The 18973-nt window shown below is 38.1% G+C and overlaps 1 protein-coding gene across 1 annotated transcript; it reads right to left on the reverse strand.

The window, feature by feature from the left end:
- Nucleotides 1-12701: 12701 nt before the first annotated feature.
- LOC138891979 (uncharacterized) lies at nt 12702-13607 on the reverse strand. The gene is made up of 2 exons (XM_070175669.1): nt 13511-13607; nt 12702-13417 (listed from the first exon to the last, which is right to left on the reverse strand). Exons 1-2 carry the CDS (start codon nt 13605-13607, stop codon nt 12702-12704), a joined length of 813 nt encoding a protein of 270 aa, XP_070031770.1.
- Between the last annotated feature and the right edge of the window lie 5366 nt (nt 13608-18973).

Below are 18973 nucleotides of genomic sequence, written 5' to 3' on the forward strand. Positions count from 1 at the left end.
GAAAGTTTTCATGTGAAAAATAATTAAAATGTGAAATAGAGCTTTAAAACTCAACTAAGTTGACTTAGGTTAACATTTTGAGTAAACGGACCCAGATCAGTATTTTGACAATTTTGGTAGGTCCGTATCGTGATTTAGAAATTGGGCGTATTTCCGGAATCGAATTCCGAAGTCCCTAGCCCGAGATATGGAATTTTGATGAAAAGTTAAAAGCTTAAGGATTTTTAAGAATTACTGATGTTGGATTTATTAATATCGGGTCCGTATTTTAGTTTCGGAGCCCGGTATAGGTCCACTATAATATTTATGATGTGTCTGCCGAATTTGGTGAGAATCGGAGTTGATTTGACGTGATTCGGACGTCCGGTTGTAAAAATATAAGTTTTAAAGTTTTCTTGAAAACTTCCTTTGATTTGGTGTCTGATTCGTAGTTCTAGGCATTATTTTGGCGATTTGATCGCGCGAGCAAGTTCGTATAATATTTTAGCACTTGTGTGCATGTTTGTCTTGGAGCCCCGAGGGCTCGGGTGAGTTTCGGATAGGCTACGGGATATTTTCGGACTTAGGAAATCTGGTTTTCTGCAGACTTTAGGCTTCTGATATGTTCTTCTTCGCGTTCGCGAAGGTACTCTCGCAAACGCGAAGAGCAAATTGGGGCTGGCACGTTTTGTGCTTCGCGTTCGCGAAGGCTTGAGGTGCAAAGCTTCGCCTTCGCGATAGAAGGCTCACGTTCGCGAAGGGAAAGAGACTGGCCAGGAAAAATTAGCCTTTGCGTTCGCGAAGGTCATCTCGCGTTCGCGAAGGTCATCTCGCGTTCGCGAAGGCCAAGCAAGGCAAGCATCGCGTTCGCGAGGTAGCCCTCGCATTCGCAAAGAGCAAAAATTGGACAACACAAATTGTGCTTCGCGTTCGCGAGAGTAACGTCGTGAACACGAAGGGTAAAAATCCCAGAAACAGAACTTAAGTTCTCGAAATGAGGTTTCGATCCATTTTCAATTCCTTCGCATTTTTGATCTCGGGTAAGGTGATTTTTTGTGCGATTTTCACGAAAAATATTGGGATAAGTGTTCCTTATCCTATATTGATAATATTTCATAATTTCATACTTATTTATATCATGAATCCGTGAATTTATGGAAGAAAAGTCAGATTTTTATAAAATCTTCCAAAAACGAAAATTTAAGATTTGAAGATCCATTTTACATCGGAATTGGACAAATTTGGTATGGTTGAACTCGTATCGGAACGGGTGTTCGGATTTCGCGAGTTTTTCTGATATTTGAGATGTGGGTCCCATTGCCGAATATTTTAATGAATTTTGAATTTTTTATCCGGAAAATTTATAAATTTATATGGAATTAATTCCTATGATTCGTATTGAATGTATCGAATTGTTTGTGAATAGATTTGAAGCTTTCGGAGGCAAATTTAAAAGGAAAAGTTGTGGTTGAATAATTGATTGGAATTTGCAAAGCGAGGTAAGTGTCGTGGTTAACCTTGACTTGAGGGAATAGAACCCTTAAATTATTTATTATGTGAATTGCATGTGAACGACGTATAGGCGAGGTGACAATTGTCTATACGTCGTCAGATTAATTGTTAGCCTGCTTACTTGAAAAATCATAAATTATTTTTAATCATAAATTAATTATTATAATAATTATTTCTCTCTTATTCTTTGTCAAATATTAATTCTTGAATTCTGCATTAATTGTTACATGTTATTTGAATTATGTGCCTTAATTGTTATTTGATATTTAGCATATTAAATATTAAACTGCCTATTTGCTCCATGATTTCCATAATAATTTAATATTTGTCATTATTTGCTTCATAATTAAATCATAATTATTGTATGCTTGTTGTCTTATAATTTTATATTAATTATTATATTTATTGGAAAGATTTCTTCTATAAGAATTTGTGAATGAATATGTTGGAGGAGCGGGTTGCACACCGCAACAGGATTGATTATAATGAATATATTGGAGGATCGGGTTGCACGCCATAACAGATTTATTAAAAGTCAATATTGTGGATCGGTTTGCACGCCGCAACAGACTTATTAAAAGTCAATTTTGTGGATTGGGTTGCACGCCGCAACAAACTTATTAAAAAGTCAATATTGGAGGATCGGGTTGCACGCCGCAACAGACTTATTAAAAGTCCATATTGGAGGATCTGGTTGCACGCCGCAACAGATTTGATTACAATGAATATATTGGAGGAGCGGGTTGCACGCCGCAACAGAATCGAATATGATTATATTGTGAGAGCGGGTTGCATACTGCAACAGAATTTAATGTGAATATATTGTGAGAGCGGGTTGCACGCTGCAACAGAATTGGTTGAAATAATAATGGATTATGACTGCTGAGTTGACTTCAATTATTATAAATGAGTTACCTGATTTATTTATATTATTTGTTGTTGTTATCAATATTGCGTAAAGGTTAATGTAAGTGAACCGCCTTAGCCTCGTCACTACTTCGTCGAGGTTAGGCTCAACACTTACCAGTACATGGGGTCGGTTGTACTGATACTATACTCTCCACTTCTTGTGCCGATTTTGGAGTTGGTCCCAAAGCGTACCATAGACTTGCTCAGATTTCAGCTATTCAAAGGAGACTTGAGGTATAACTGCATGACGTCCGCAGTCCTGAAGTCCCCGTTTATTTTACTTTGGCTGTGTATTTATTTCCAGATAATTTTATTTTATTCATACTCTTATTTGTATTTATTCTAGAAGCTTGTGCACTTGTGACAACAATTCTGGGATGGTATTTAGACACCGTTGTTTTTATGGATTATTCACTATATTTCAAACTTGCTTCCGCATTTGTTCTTGGATTATTAATAAATTTAAAAATTGTTTAATATTATTCTAACGTTGGCTTGCCTAGCAAGTGAAATGTTAAGCGATATCACGATCCGAAGGTGGAAATTTCGGATCGTGACATAAATACTTTAAAGATTGAATTATAAAACTTAAATCTTGAATTTAACTATGTGTATCACCAATTAATTATGTCACTATCGTTACAAGAATATCTAGTATTACAGTTGAAACAGTTTATTATTGTTAAGTTCATGAACCAGATATTCTGTGATATATGTATATACAGAGAACATAAAACAATCACAGAATATCGGTTCGTGAACTTAACAATAGTAAACTGTTTCAACTGTAATACTAGATATTCTTGTAACGATACACACTCCAAATAAGAAATCTAGGTAAATAAAACGGCAAAAGGGCCAAATATACTCATGTACTTTTGAAAATGATCTAAGAATATTTTTCGTTATACTATTGAGTTATCTATACCCCTGCAGTCATACTTTGGGTTCAAATATATCCCTCATTTAAACGGAGGGACACGTGTCATCATTCTGTTGGTCAATTCTAAATATTTTTTAATTAATTAAAAAGACTCATTACTCATACCCAAAAAATAATTTTTTTTTTTGTAAAAGCTGAAAAAAAATCTAAAATATATTTTTACTAAAAACTGAAAAAATCGAAATTTTATTTTTTCCAGTTTTTATAAAAAAACTGCTTTAATAAACTGAAAAATATTTTCCAAAATAATATTTTTGTAAAAACTGAAAAATAATTTTCTAAAGCAATTAAAAACTGAAAAAAACTGAAATATTTTTAACTAAAAACTGGAAAAAAAGAAAATAATTATTTTTTTCAGTTTTTACAAAAAATATTGCTTTAAAATTTTACTTTTTAGTTTTTTTTTTAGTTGTTACAAAAATATTGTTTTAGAAAATATTTTTCAGTTTTTTTAAAGCAGTTTTTTTGTAAAAACTGGAAAAAAATATTTTCGTTTTTTTCAGTTTTTAGTAAAAAAAATCAGTTTTTTTCAGTCAGTTTCTACAAAAAAAACATTCTTTAAAAAATTGATTTTCAGCTCTTTTTTTCAGTTTTTACAAAAACATTATTTTAGAAACTATTTTTCAATTTTTTCTAAAGCAGTGTTTTTGTAAAAACTGGAAAAAAAATATTTCCTCCGTTTCAATTTATGTGAATCTATTTCTTTTTTAATCCGTGCTAAAAAGAATGACCTCTTTCCTTATTTGAAAAATATTTACCTTTATACAATGATTTATAGCCACACAAAATATACGTGCCTAATTTTACACCACTAGTTCAAAAATCTTCTCTCTTTTCTTAAATTTCGTGCACAGTCAAATAGGTTCACATAAATTGAAACGGAGGGAGTATTTTTTTTATTTTTTTTCAGTTTTTAGTAAAAATAATTTCAGTTTTTTCTATTTTTAAAAAAAAAATTACTTTAAAAAATTATTTTTTGAGTACGGATAATGAGTCTTTTTAATTAATTAGGAGATATTTTGAATTGACCAATAAGACGATGACACGTGTCCCTCCGTTTAAATGAGGGGTATATTTGAACCCAAAGTATGACGGCAGAAATATAAATAACCCAATAATATAACAAGAGGTATTTTTAGACTATTTTCGAAATAAAGGAATATATTTTGCCATTTGCCGTAAATAAAATCATTAACTCAAGTGTGCATATCTTTCTATTTTCGTTATGACTTTTGACATTTTAATTATTAGTTTGTCCTTTCGTTATCGATCAAAAGTAAGGAAACAATTTAATAATATTATTACAAGGAAACAATTTAATAATATTATTACAAGGAAACATCAGGGGGGGCCTCACATATGGGTTTTGTCTTTTTCCGTCGGCTGGAAACCCCACGTAGAATAAACATACATTAAAATGGATAAGCTACAATTAGCTTCTGATTTTCTTTTTTCTTTTTCTTTTTTCTCGTTGCTATTTTTTATAAATTTACTTTTATATTGAGCAAAAGAGAACGAGAATTAAAACATCGGAAGCCATGTTGATTTTCCGTAGTCCTTTATTATTATTTTCCTTTGCATGATTAGTTGGTCATCCTCATTTTTTTGGGGATCTCCTCTTCTTATGTTGGTAACAACATAATTCTTTCTAAACCATCAGAGACTCACCTATAATAATCAGTCTATCAATGTAATATTATAGAGAGACGTTCAACATCATGTATTGAAAAGTCCTAAAGTAGCTAGACGAGTGAACAAAGGCGCTATAAGCGGTAGTGAATACTTTTCCCCTTCTAATGCTAATGCTGAGAAAGTACGGGCCGGGGTTAAGAGTATCTTTGCATTCTAAGGAGGTAATAATATAATTTGAAAGTTATACTGGAGCTTTTCTAATACACCAGTATAACATTAAAAACGTAGTGTAGTAATTAATTACACGATTAATACCTTTTTGTGTAGGGTTTTACATTTACGTCCTTTTTCTGAACAAAATCATAACCTCAAAAGATAGCAAATCTTGACAGACTAGCTAAACCCGGAAAAGTTGACAAATGGAAAGAGACAATCACTAAACAAAATTGTCAAATCGTGACGGTTTATTTATTGGGTCATAAAAGCCTCCCAATATACGTTTGTTTTGTGGCGTTTGAGTCAACCCCACAAAATAGTTCTTATTGTGGTGGTTTAAATGTGAGGGTTGTAAAAGATCCTCACTATATATTCAATTCGTGGCGTTTGTTCCAACCTCCTCAAATATTTTCTTATTATGACAGTTTTTTTGTGAAAGTTTTTTATAACCTCCACAAATATATCAATTTCAACTCTTTGAGAAATTATTGCAATTCGATACAAATTAATGATTTAACTCATGCAAATTTTTAGTTATATTTTCCATCTTATTTCTTTAAAATTTAATCAAATTACATATTTTAGTTAAAACTCTTCGAATTAATGCAATTTGCATCAATATCTATACCTTCTAGTTTGTAATCTTTTTCTCCTAATATATTTGAATCCATAGGTAACGACTACACACAAGATGAACAATAGTTGCAGCCTGCAGGAGAGACATCCAAGTTTTTTAATTATTGTAACGACCTGACATGTCGTTTAGCTTTTTAGAACCATGTTCCCCTAAATAAGACTTCACATACGTGTTTTTACTCTTTCATGACTTGCGAGGGTGGTTAGTTCGGGATTTGGAAGGGTTACAGGCAAAAATCGGAGCATTTGGTTCCTTAAGTTGGCCTTAAAAGACTAAGTTTGACTTCGGTCAACATTTTGAGTAAACGACCTCGAAAGCGGTTCTAATAGGTTCGTATGATAATTTCGTACTTGAGCGTATATTCGAATCGGGTTTTGGAAAACTCGGGAGCGTTTAACCGCTTAATGGTGAAAATCAACTAGTTAAAGATTTAAGGTTCTTTAAATTTGGTTTGGAGTAGGTTTTGGAGTAATTGAGGTCCGTTTGGAATTACGAGTCTGAAAATAGCTCCGTATGGTGATTTAAGACTTGCATGCAAAATTTGGCATCATTCCGAGTTGATTTGATAGGAATCGGACACGCGGAAGTATTTTAGAAGTTTTTGGAGTTTATGAGTTAATCCATGCGTTTTGGCATCCGATTCGTGGATTTTGATGTTATTTCGGTATTTTGATCGCGTGCGAGTCCGTATGATATTTTTAGACTTGTGTGGATGTTGCGTGTGGAGCCCCGAGGGCTCGGGTGAGTTTCAGACAATGTTCGGAAGGATGAAGCTTCAGTTTTCTGGTGTTTTCTTTGATGGTGCTGCATGTGCCGCAAATGAGAGATATAGTTCGCAATTGCGAACCTCGCATTTGCGAGAAAGGGTTCGCATTTTGCGAAGAAGCCTGATCTGGGCATAACTCGCATTTGAGAGAAAATCAGTCGCATTTGCGACCTTGACAGGGTTCGCAATTGCGAGTCCTTGGTCGCATTTGCGACCTTGGCAGTGGGAGCCCAGGTTCGCATTTGCGATGTGTTTGTCGCATTTGCGAACCAGATGTCGCAATCTGAGACCTGTGCACAAATTATTAAATGCGGGACTTAGGTCATTTAGCTCATTTATTTTATCTCTTGGGCGATTTTTGGAGCTTTTGGAAGAGGGTTTTCACCTAACACTTTGAGGTAAGTCATTTCTACACAACGTGAGTTAAATACATAGATTAAGGGTAGATTAACATGTAAAATTGGTGAAATCAAGGGTTTAGATGAAAAGCCTAGATTTTGGATAAAAATGGAATTTGACCACGAAAATGGTTATGGAATTTGGTGAAAATCATATATTTGAGTTCTTGAGATTAAGGGTAACGTTTTCCTCCGAAAAATTCCCAAATCCGGGAATGTGGGCCCAGGGCGAATTTTAAAAAATTTATCATTTTTATTGGGTAATTAATTTAATAGTCTAATTTCAAATTATTGAGCATGTATTAATTATTCTATATAACATTTGGATAGTTTCGGATTTTTCGGCGCCCGAATTGAGACTTTAACGCGACATTGTGATCAGGAAGTGGACTTTGAGACAAGGTAAGTCTCTTGTCTAGCCTTGTAAGAGAGAATTTATCCCATAGGTAATTTCAATTAATAATTGTTGCTAATTATGGGGCCTATGTACGCACGAGGTGACGTAAGTCCGTACGTAGCTACTAATTATGCTATGTCCGGGTAGTTTAGGACTCAAATCATGAATTACTTGTGATAATTGCATATTTAATTTAATTTAATTATTGGAATTATATTGTAAATTGTTAGAGGTAATAGTAAAAGACTGAAATTTTGTATACTTGAATTTTTGTGCAAATTATTTGACTGTTAATAGAAATTATACATCCTTATGTGTTAGCCTTATAATAACTTCTCATTATGGAGGTTCATAAGAAAATGTCTTCCTTTCTTGTGGAGCGGGCCGAACGCCTCAGCAGTATATATGCATCTATGGATCGTGTTGCACGTCCCTCGGCAGTGTACACGATATTCTGGACCGGGCCGAGCGACCTCGACAGAAATTGTGCCTAATAATAATAAATATACGATACCTTGATATTTTATTGCAGCTTATGAAACTAATTGATAAATTAAAAATTATTGAAATTGAAGGAATTAATTATTTCCGCTTGTTAAGAAAATTATTGTTATTCACATAAATCATGTTTATTTAAATATTCTATTTTAATATTATTGACCTATAGGGAGTGTCAAAGTCGACCTCTCGTCAGTACTTCTTCGAGATTAGACTTGATACTTACTGGGTACACGTTGTTTACGTACTCATGTTACACTTGCTGTATTTTTTGTGCAGGACCTGAGACATGTGCTATAGGTGGACCTACCGCTACATATCCACGTTATCCAAAGACTTAGTAGTGAGCTGCCTTTCTGAGCCGTTCAGCAGCAACTAGTGCCTTTTCTTGTATTTGTATTATGTATATTTTATTTTAGATAGTATTCAGAATTTTTATATAATCTACTAGATGCTCATACACTTGTGACACTAGGTTTTGACACACACACTAGTAGAATTTTGGATTTAATTATTTTCTTAAATTTTAATTTATCAGATCCTTCATATTTTCTTAATTCTTGCAAGTAAGAAGAGTTTAATTACTCGGATAATTATTTAAGAAATTAATATATGTTTAATTCACTAGTTGACTGGCCTTGCTGTGATGTTGGACGCCATCACCACCTATAGGTGAAATTGGGTCGTGACAATTATCTACACAAATATTTAATTTTTTTATTTTGTTTGAGATAATTAACTTTTAAAGGGGTATAGATAATTGCAATACTTAGCATGCGAATTTTCTTTATTTTCATCATAGCAGGTGTTCTACGTTCAAATAGTATTTTCACATGCGGGTGTGTGAGGCGAGTCATTTTACTACGAGACGAGGTGTAAGCCCCATATATCTTTAATTTTTTTTAATTTAAAAATTACGCATAATAAAACAAAAAAATAGAAAGTATATTAAAGTTTAAGAAATTTAAAAATAAAATAAAGAAACTCATAAAAAATATCTAGTATGTTTTTACAAATATAAATAATACAATAATGTTAAAATTACTGTGAGATACAACTATAATGTCTTAACGTTCAAACAATTAAAAATTATAATTTCTTTAAAAATGTATCAAAATATATTTTACCTTCCTAAAAGTAATTAATCAAGAAAGTTCATCAATACTATAATTTAAAAGATTACTCCTTCGTGTATATACAAAAGTACTTTTAAAGAGCAAAGCAATAAAAGCCCAATAGTTTAAGACATGAAGACCAATAGCAATAAGATACAAATTTTGATTATCTAATTTACAAGAAATAGTCTAATGATATTCACACTCACGATATTCTCAATTAGTAAATATGCAATTATATGGCTCGGTATTTGACTTATTCTTGAATAAAACTTTAATCATTACTTTGTTAAAGAATTTTAAGCATCAATAGTGTTAATTAGAGAATTTGACACATGATTTATGTAGGATTTATTGGACTAGCCCTGACCATTAAGCATTATGCGTATTTTGGGCGCATAGTTGGACACTTTAGGGTGTAAGACCCATAAAACTAAGCTCCACACGTGAGCTTCAGAGCTTTTTGAATAGTGCCCTGTCCAGGGATGGAGAACCTCGAACGAGTCCCAAAAGATCATTTTAAACACAATATATATTAAATAAATAATTTAATAATTAGAACTTTATTACTTTTATCTAATTTAAGAATTGTAATAATTTTGAATTTTAGATGAACTTGTAATGGTTTTTGTAATTTTTTTATATTTTAGTTTCTCGTTGTTTTTGATTTTTTGTTTTGTCCTTACTTTCTTTAAGGAAACAATTCTTATTTTTATTAGTTTTCAATATAAAAGGTTTCCGGAAACCTGCCCGGACTGCGCATGTAAATCGAGGAGGGTAAAAATGAGATTTTTAAGGCTTAAGAGCATATATTCGAGTTCTAAAACATAAGATGACCTTTTGGGTCATCACATTCTCCACCTCTAAAACAACCGTTCATCCTCGAACGGACATAGAAAAATACCTGGGCTGGTGAAAAGGTAGGGATATCTACTCCGCTTATCGGACTCGGACTCCCAAGTAGCTTCCTCAATAGGCTGACCTCTCCACTGCACTCGAACTGAAGGGTAACTCTTGGATCTCAACTGGCGAACTTGCCGGGCTAGAATTGCCACCGGCTCCTCCTCGTAAGTCAAATCCTTGTCCAACTGGACAGAGCTGAAATCTAACACGTGGGACGAGTCACCATGATATTTCCGGAGCATAGACACATGGAATACTGGATGAATTGAGGATAACCTTGGAGGCAACGCAAGTCTATAAGCTACCTTCCCTACTCTCTCGAGGATCTCAAATGACCCGATATACCTAGGGCTCAACTTGCCCTTCTTTCCGAACATCATTACACCTTTCATGGGTGATACCCGAAGTAACACTCTCTCTCCGACCATGAATATAACATCACGAACTCTACGGTCGGCATAACTCTTTTGCCTGGACTGAGCTGTATGAAGTCGATCATGTATAATCTTGACCTTGTCCAAGGCCTCCTGAACTAAATCTGTACCCAATAACCGAGCCTCTCTCGGCTCAAACCACCCAACTGGTGACCTACACCGTCTATCATATAATGCCTCATAGGGAGCCATCTGAATGCTCGACTGGTAGCTATTATTGCAGGCAAACTCCGCTAACGACAAAAACTGATCCCAAGAACCTCCAAAGTCAATAACACAGGCGCAGAGCATATCCTCCAAGATCTGAATAGTACGCTCGGACTGCCCGTCTATCTGAAGATGAAATGTTGTGCTCAACTCAACCCGCGTACCTAACTCACGCTGAACTGCCCTCCAAAAGTGCGAGGTAAACTGCGTACCTCGATCAGAAATGATAGACACGGGCACACCGTGAAGACGGACGATCTCACGAATATAAATCTCTGCCAACCGCTCCGAGGAATAGGTAACTGCCATAGGAATGAAATGCACTGACTTAGTCAGCCTGTCCACAATGACCCAAACTGCATCGAACTTCCTCTGAGTCCGTGGGAGTCCAACAACAAAGTCCATAGTGATACGCTCTCACTTCCACTCAGGAATATCTAACCTCTGAAGTAAACCACTAGGTCTCTGATGCTCACACTTTACCTGCTGGCAATTTAGGCACCGAGCTACATAGGCAACTATGTCCTTCTTCATTCGCCTCTACCAATAATGCGGCCTCAAGTCCTGATACATCTTGGTGGTTCCCGGATGAATAGAATACCGGGAACTGTGGGACTCCTCAAGGATCAACTCACAAAGTCCATCCACATTAGGCATACAAATACGACCATGCATCCTCAAAACACTGTCATCTCCAACAGTAACCTGCTTGGCACCACCGTGCCGCACTGTGTCTCTAAGGACAAGTAAATGAGGATCATAATCCTGCCGATCTCTGATGCGCTCAAATAAAGAAGACCGAGCAACTGTACAAGCTAGAACACGGTTGGGCTAAGAAACATCTAACCTCATGAACTGGTTGGCCAAGGCCTGAACATCTAATGCAAGCGGTCTCTCACCAACTGGAATATAGGCAAGGCTACCCATACTGAATGGCTTTCTACTCAAAGCATCGGCCACCACATTGGCCTTCCCGGGATGATACAATATGGTGATATCATAGTCTTTCAATAGCTCCAGCCACCTCCTCTGCCTCAAATTGAGTTCCTTCTGCTCGAACAAATACTGCAAGCTCCTATGATCAGTGAATACCTCACATGGTACGCCGTAAAGATAGTGCCTCCAAATCTTCAGCGCGTGAACAATGGCTGCCGGCTCTAGATCATGAACAAGGTAATTCTTCTCGTGAACCTTTAGCTGCCGTGAAGCATATGCAATAACCTTGCCACCTTGAATCAATACCGCACCCAGACCAATACGATATGCATCACAATATACTTTATAAGATCCTGAACCTGTGGGTAATAACAATACATGTGCCGTAGTCAAAGCTGTTTTGAGCTTCTGAAAGCTCGCTTCATACTCGTCTGACCACCTGAACGGGGCACCTTTCTGGGTCAATCTGTTTAACAGGGCTGCTATGGATGAAAACCCCTTCACAAATCGACGGTAATAGCCCGCCAAACCCAGGAAGCTACGGATCTCTATAGCTGATGTGGGTCTAGGCCAGTTCTGGACTGCCTCAATCTTCTTAGGATCCACCTGAATGCCCTCTTCTGATACAACGTGACCCAAGAAAGCAACTGAACTCAACCAAAACTCGCATTTTGAGAACTTAGCATATAACTGGTTGTCTTTCAGAGTCTGAAGAATGATCCAAATGTGCTGCTCATGCTCCTCTCGACTGTGGGAGTAGATCAAGATATCATCAATAAACACAACCACAAAGGAATCCAGGTAGGGTTTGAACACCCGGTTCATCAAATCCATGAATGCTGCTGGGGCATTTGTCAGCCCAAATGACATCACTAGAAACTCATAATTCCCACACCGAGTTCGAAAAGCTATCTTAGGAACATCGGATACCCTAATCATCAACTGATGGTAGCCAGATCTCAAATCAATCTTTGAAAACACCTTGGCACCCTGAAGCTGATCAAATAAATCATCAATCCTCGGCAATGGATACTTGTTCTTGACAGTGACTTTGTTCAACTGCCGATAATCTATACACATCCTCATCGATCCATCTTTCTTCTTCACAAACAACACAGGTGCACCCCAGGGCGAGACACTAGGTCTAATGAAGCCCTTATCTAGCAAATCTTGCAACTACTCCTTCAACCGCACCGAATCTATGGAAGGAACCTCTGCACTAGAATCGAGGACATAAGCCAAAAAAGCTAGACACCCCCTCTCGACCATATGCCGAGCCTTTCACATAAGAGATAACCCTGCTGCCAGAATTGCCAAGATTCTCTCTCCACTCTAATCGAGGCAAACCCTGCAAGGCTAAGGTCACCACCTTGGCATGACAATATAATATAGCATGATAAGGTGACAGCCAATCCATACCCAGTATGACATCAAAATCAACTATCTCAAGAAGTAGAAGATCTACACGAATCTCAAGACTCCAAATGGTGACCACACATGAACGATAAACACGATCTACAACAATAGCATCTCCCACTGGTATGGACACATACACAAGAGCACTCAAAGAATCATGGGGAACAATCAAATAGGAAGCAAGATAGGATGACACAGAGGAGTAAGTAGATCCCAGATCAAATAGAATTGAAGCATCTTTACTGCAAACTGAAACAGTACCTGTGATAACAACGTCAGATGACTCAGCCTCATGTATGGCTGGGAAAGCATAACACCGGGGCTGGGCCCCACCACCTTGAACTACGTCCTTGGGACGACCTCTAGCTGGCTGGTCTCCACCTCTAACGGCCTGACCTCCACCTCTAACTGCCTGGCCCCTACCTCTGGCTGCCTGACCCCTGCCTCTGGCTGACTGAGTAGGTAATGTAGCAACTGGTGTCGGAACTATGGCACGAGAACTCTGATGCTGTGAGTTGCCTGTTGCCCGAGGGCAAAATCTGGCAATGTGCCTTGGATCACAACAAGTATAACATAACCTCGGTTGCTGTGACTGCTGACCCTAAAACTGACCCTGTCGACCTGAATAACCACCCTGATAACTCTGGAGTGGAGGTGCACTAATAGGAGTTGGTGGTGAACTATAGGCTAGCCGGTCAGAATAATGCATCTGAGGGCCACGACCACCTGAGGACCGTGGGATGCCTGGAGCGCTGAATGAAACAGCTTGGGAGGATGGCCTCTACCAAAAGTGCTCCTGCCTCTAGATGAGGCACCACTAAACTCACCGGAATGACGAGGCCTCTTGTCAGGCCCCTGACCTCCCTGAGTAAGAACCATCTCGACTCGTCTGGCGACATTAGCAGCCGCCTGAAAAGAAATATCACTTCCAGTCTCCTTAGCCATCTGCAATCTGATAGGCTGAGCAAGTCCATCAATAAACCTCCTCACCCTCCCTCTCTCTCGGTGGGAAGCAGAAGAATGGAATGATGGGCCAAATCTACAAAATGGGCCTCATACTTAGTAACAGTCATACTGCCCTGCTGGAGATGCTCAAACTGACGGCGACGCTCCTCTCTCAATGTGATAGGCAGAAACTTCTCTATGAATAGCTGAGAGAACTAGTCCCAAGTAAGAGCAGGCGACCCAGCTGGTCTGGTCAACAAGTAATCTCTCCACCATTTCTTGGCGGGAACCAGTCATCTGAAATGCAGCAAAATCGACCCCATTGGTCTCCACTATACCCATATTCCGTAGAACCTCGTGACAGCTGTCGAGATACTCCTGGGGGTCGTCTGAAGGAGCACCACTGAAGTGAACAAGAAAGATCTTGTTAAGCCTGTCCAATCTCCATAAAGCCTCTGAAGACATAGCTGGCCCATCTCTGACCTGTGCCATAATAACCGGCTGAACTAATCCGATTGGCTGAGCTGCTGGAGCTTGATACTGGGAAGCTATCTGCTCCGGAGCGAGAGTAGTAGGAGTCTGGGCTCCTCCTCCAGCCTGAGAGACTGTTGGTGCCATGGGAAATGCGCCAGTCTGGGCCACACTCTCCATAAGGCCCACCAAACGGACCAAAGCATCCTGAAGTACTGGGGTAGCAATGAACCCCTCCGGAACCTGAGCTGGTCCGACAGGAACAGTCTGGGCTGGAACCTCCTCGTCAATCTCTATCTGAGGCTCCACTACTAGGGCTGCTGCTGGGCCCCTAGGCTGAGCCCTGCCTCGGCCTCTGGCACGGCCTCGACCTCTGCCCCGCGTAGGAGCTATCACTAGAGGCTCTGACTGCTGCTCAGCTGAGGAAACGGTACATGTTCTCGCCATCTGCAAGAGAATAAGAGTAGAAGAGTTCAATCAGTATTGAGAAAGCAAAATCGCACGACAAAGAAGAATAGAAGTGAAACTTGTTCCTAAACTTCATAGCCTCTGGAAGATAAGCACAAACGTCTCCGCACCGATCCTCCAGACTCTACTAAGCTTGATCGTGAATTGTGAGACCTACGTAACCTAGTACTCTGATACCAACTGTTACGACCCGAAATTTCCCACCGACGGGACCGTGATGGCGCCTAATATTTCACTTGCTAGGCAAGCCAACGTTAGAAAATCGTTAAACCAATTCCTTATTTCCATTTAGTAAATAACAATAACTAACTAAGATGAAATATAATAAGTGCGGAATATCATAACACTGTATTAATAACTACCACCCGGATCTGGAGTCATAATTCACGAGCATTCTAGAATTTACTACAAGTAATAGTCTAAAATAAATACAACTGTCTGAATGAAAGAAAACAGTAGGACATAAAAAGATAGACGGGGACTTCAAGGTCTGTGAACGCCGACAGATCTACCTTGAGTCTTCGGACAGCGGACCAATAGCAAATCTCGATCAACCTTAGCCGGTATTAAAATCTGCACAGAAAGTGCAGAGTGCAGCATCAGTACAACCGACCCCATGTACTGGTAAGTGTCGAGCCTAACCTCGACGAAATAGTGATGAGGCTAAGGCAAGGCACCTACAAATCAACCTATATAATTTAATAGTGTATACGCAAATAACAGGAATGAAGAACTAAACAGGAAATGTCGGGAGGGGAAACATACTGAGGGGAATACAAGATAAAAAACTACAACAGAATGATCACCGGAGCAGTCAATATACCATGAATCAACAGGAATAGTGAATACAGTAAGGAAAAATGCACGGCATTACCCTTCGTGCTTTTACTCTCAATCTCACCATAAAATTAATAGAAACGGCACGACATCACCCTTCGTGATTTTACTCTCATATCATGGCACGACATTACCCTTCGTGCATTAACACTCACAATATGGCACAACATCACCCTTCGTGCATTAACACTCACAATATGGCACGGCATCACCCTTCGTGCATTAATACTCACAATATGGCACGACATCACCCTTCATGCATTAACACTCACAATATGGCACGACATCACCCTTCGTGCATTAATACTCACAATATGGCACGGCATCACCCTTCGTGCATTAACACTCACAATATGGCACGGCATCGCCCTTCGTGCATTAACACTCACAATATGGCACGACATTACCCTTCGTGTATTAACACTCTCCCTTACCATAATGCAACGCATAAATAACAACATGGAGATAGAATAACAAGTACAAACCTTACTTCAACATTTGGTTCTATAATATCAACCTCAACTTTGAAATAAAAACTCAGTTATCACCAGAAAAAATCGTAAACATGATAAGAACGATAATTTGAACAACACTAGTATAACACGTAGCAATTTGGCATAGGAATGAGACAATAACAGAAAAATAGAGAAACATGGAAAAACAGGTAAATTGGTGGCGCATAGGTACTCGTCATCTCACATATACGCCGCTCACATGAATTTCACTTAGCAAATAATCTAAGGTTCCTAATTCTCTCAAGTCAGGATTAGACACAATACTTACCTCACTCCGAAGGCCACTTAATTCTCAATCACAACTTTTCCTTTGGAATTCACCTCCAAACCACTCGTATATATTCAAAAATGACTCAATAATATCAAATATTGCTAAATGAATCAATTATATTGCATAAATTAAATTTTCTAAATTTTCCTCCAAAAAGTAGAAAAATCGACCTCGGACCTGCTTGGTCAAAATTCGAAGTTCGGACCAAAATCCTTTTACCCATTGACCCCCGAGCCCGAATATGTAATTAGTTTTGGAATCCGGCCTCAAATTGAGGTCTAAATCCCCAAATTCCCGAACCCTAATTTCAACGCTAACCCCTAATTCTACCATGAAAACTCTAGATTTTAGGTTGAAAATTCAAGAAATGTAATGGGTAATTGAAATAAAATAGTTTAGAATCACTTACCAACAATTTGGGGAAGAAATAATTCTTGAAAAATCGACTCTCACCATTTGGTTTTTTGAGAAAAATGAGTTTTTGGCTAAAATCCCATTTTTGGGTTTTGTTAAGTGCTGGGCGACAGTGTTCATTGCGTTCGCGAGAGCACTATCACTATCACGTTCACGAAGTGTATGGGCTGCCAGGCCTTCGCGTTCGCGATGCAGTACTCGCATTCGCATAGGCTACCCTTCCCTGGTCTTCGCGTTCGTGAGACATTGCTCGCGTTCGCGATGAAGAAAAGGCTGACTCCCCCTCCCCAGTGCCTAACGTTACGCGTTCGCGATGGGCTTGTCGCGTTCACGAAGGGTAACGCCCCCATCGCTTCGCATTCGCGACCAAGCCTTCGCGTTCACGAAGAAGATATCCTCAGCTGCCCAGTTTACTCTTCACGTTCGCAAGAGTACCTTCGCGAACGCGAAGAAGGACATGCCAAAACACAGATTCTGCAGAAAAACCAGATTTCCAAAGTCCAAAACATCCAGTGGCCTATCCGAAACTCACCCGAGCCCTCGGGGCTCCAAACCAAACATGCACACAAGTCTAAAAATATCATATAAACTTGATCGCGCGATCAAATCGCCAAAATAACACCTAGAACTCTAAATTTAGCACCAATTCAAATGAATTTCTCAAGAACACTTTAAAACTTCTAATTTCTCAACTGGACGTCCGAATCACGTCAAATCAACTCCATTTCTCACCAAATTTTACAGACATGTCTTAAATATCATAATGAACTTGTACCGGGCTCCGGAACTAAAATACGGATCCGATACTAACAATGCCAAAAATCAATCAATTCTTAAAAACAAATAATTTCCAAACTTTTAATTTTCATCAAAAATCCGTAACTCAAGCTAGGGACCTCCAAATTCGATTCCGTGCATGCGCCCGTGTCCCATAATTCGATATGGACCTACCGGGATCGTCAAAGTACGGATCCGGACTCGTTTACCAAAAATATTGACCGAAGTCAATTAATATCAACTTTTAAGGCAAAAATTCTTATTTTCATTACTTTTCAACATAAAAGCTTTCCGGAAACCTGCCCGGACTACATACGCAAATCGAGAAGGGTAAAAATGAGATTTTTAAGGCTTAAGAGCGCATATTCGAATTCTAAAATATAAGATGACCTTTTGGGTCATCACAGAATTTCATAGTTATAGGTACATATATTTGCAAAGAACTATGGTCTTTTGTGTTAGCTTATACCAGATGTTGGATACTGATTCTTTTACCTCTTGTGCGTACTCTATTTTTGGAAGAATGGACTTTTGGTTTCACATACCATCTTTTTATTATTCCTGAGTTGTATCCTTGAGTAATATTGAGTTTCAATGTGTTGATCGATGAGAATGTATAAAAACAAAGTAGGTATTGCTAGTTTTCCTGGAAGTTGCATTTTTACTCAAAAATGCAAATCTAATTTAGGACTTTGAGACTCTGAAATGTTTGTCCCTTTGGTGTCACATTGAAATGGCAATAGCAGTTTGCTAAATATTTTGTGCATAGTTTCTTCATGTTGGATATTCAATTCTATATAAAACTTTCTGCAGGGTCCTCCTGGTCAGGGGCGGACCTACGTTGTGGGTTGAGGGGTCACGGGACCCCGTTAGTCTCGGCAAAAATACTGTATATATATGTTATATATATATCTGTTCATATATATGGGACCCAATAAATATTTGAGTTGTGCCCCAAAAAAAGAGAAAGGCTGATGGAGAAGTGGTTGTGTAGGACAATTAAATTCGCTCATTTGCTGGATGACGAGGGTTCGAAACCCTGCAAATTGCTTTATTTTTAACTTTTATCTTCTTTTTGAATTCAACTATAGCTTAGTACTAATATACATAATAGTCAACTTAATTAGTTTTATTCTTTTTCAAATTTCTATCTTAAAATTAAAAGTCTCAAATTGCAACATATCGCACATTAATATGCCCATAATCTTGATTTCTTTACTAAATTTTGATAATTTAAAGTTTGGACGCCCTTTTGATCATTGGCCTCTTTTTCATTTATTAAAATAATAATCATACTTAATCAAACGCCTTCCCTTCCCATAACATCCATTTTGCGAAGAAATCTCTCTTTGTTCAGTGCTTTCTTTTTCTTTAGAA

The sequence above is a fragment of the Nicotiana tomentosiformis genome, chromosome 5 (assembly GCF_000390325.3).
Source record: "Nicotiana tomentosiformis chromosome 5, ASM39032v3, whole genome shotgun sequence".
Taxonomy (NCBI): Eukaryota; Viridiplantae; Streptophyta; class Magnoliopsida; order Solanales; family Solanaceae; genus Nicotiana; species Nicotiana tomentosiformis.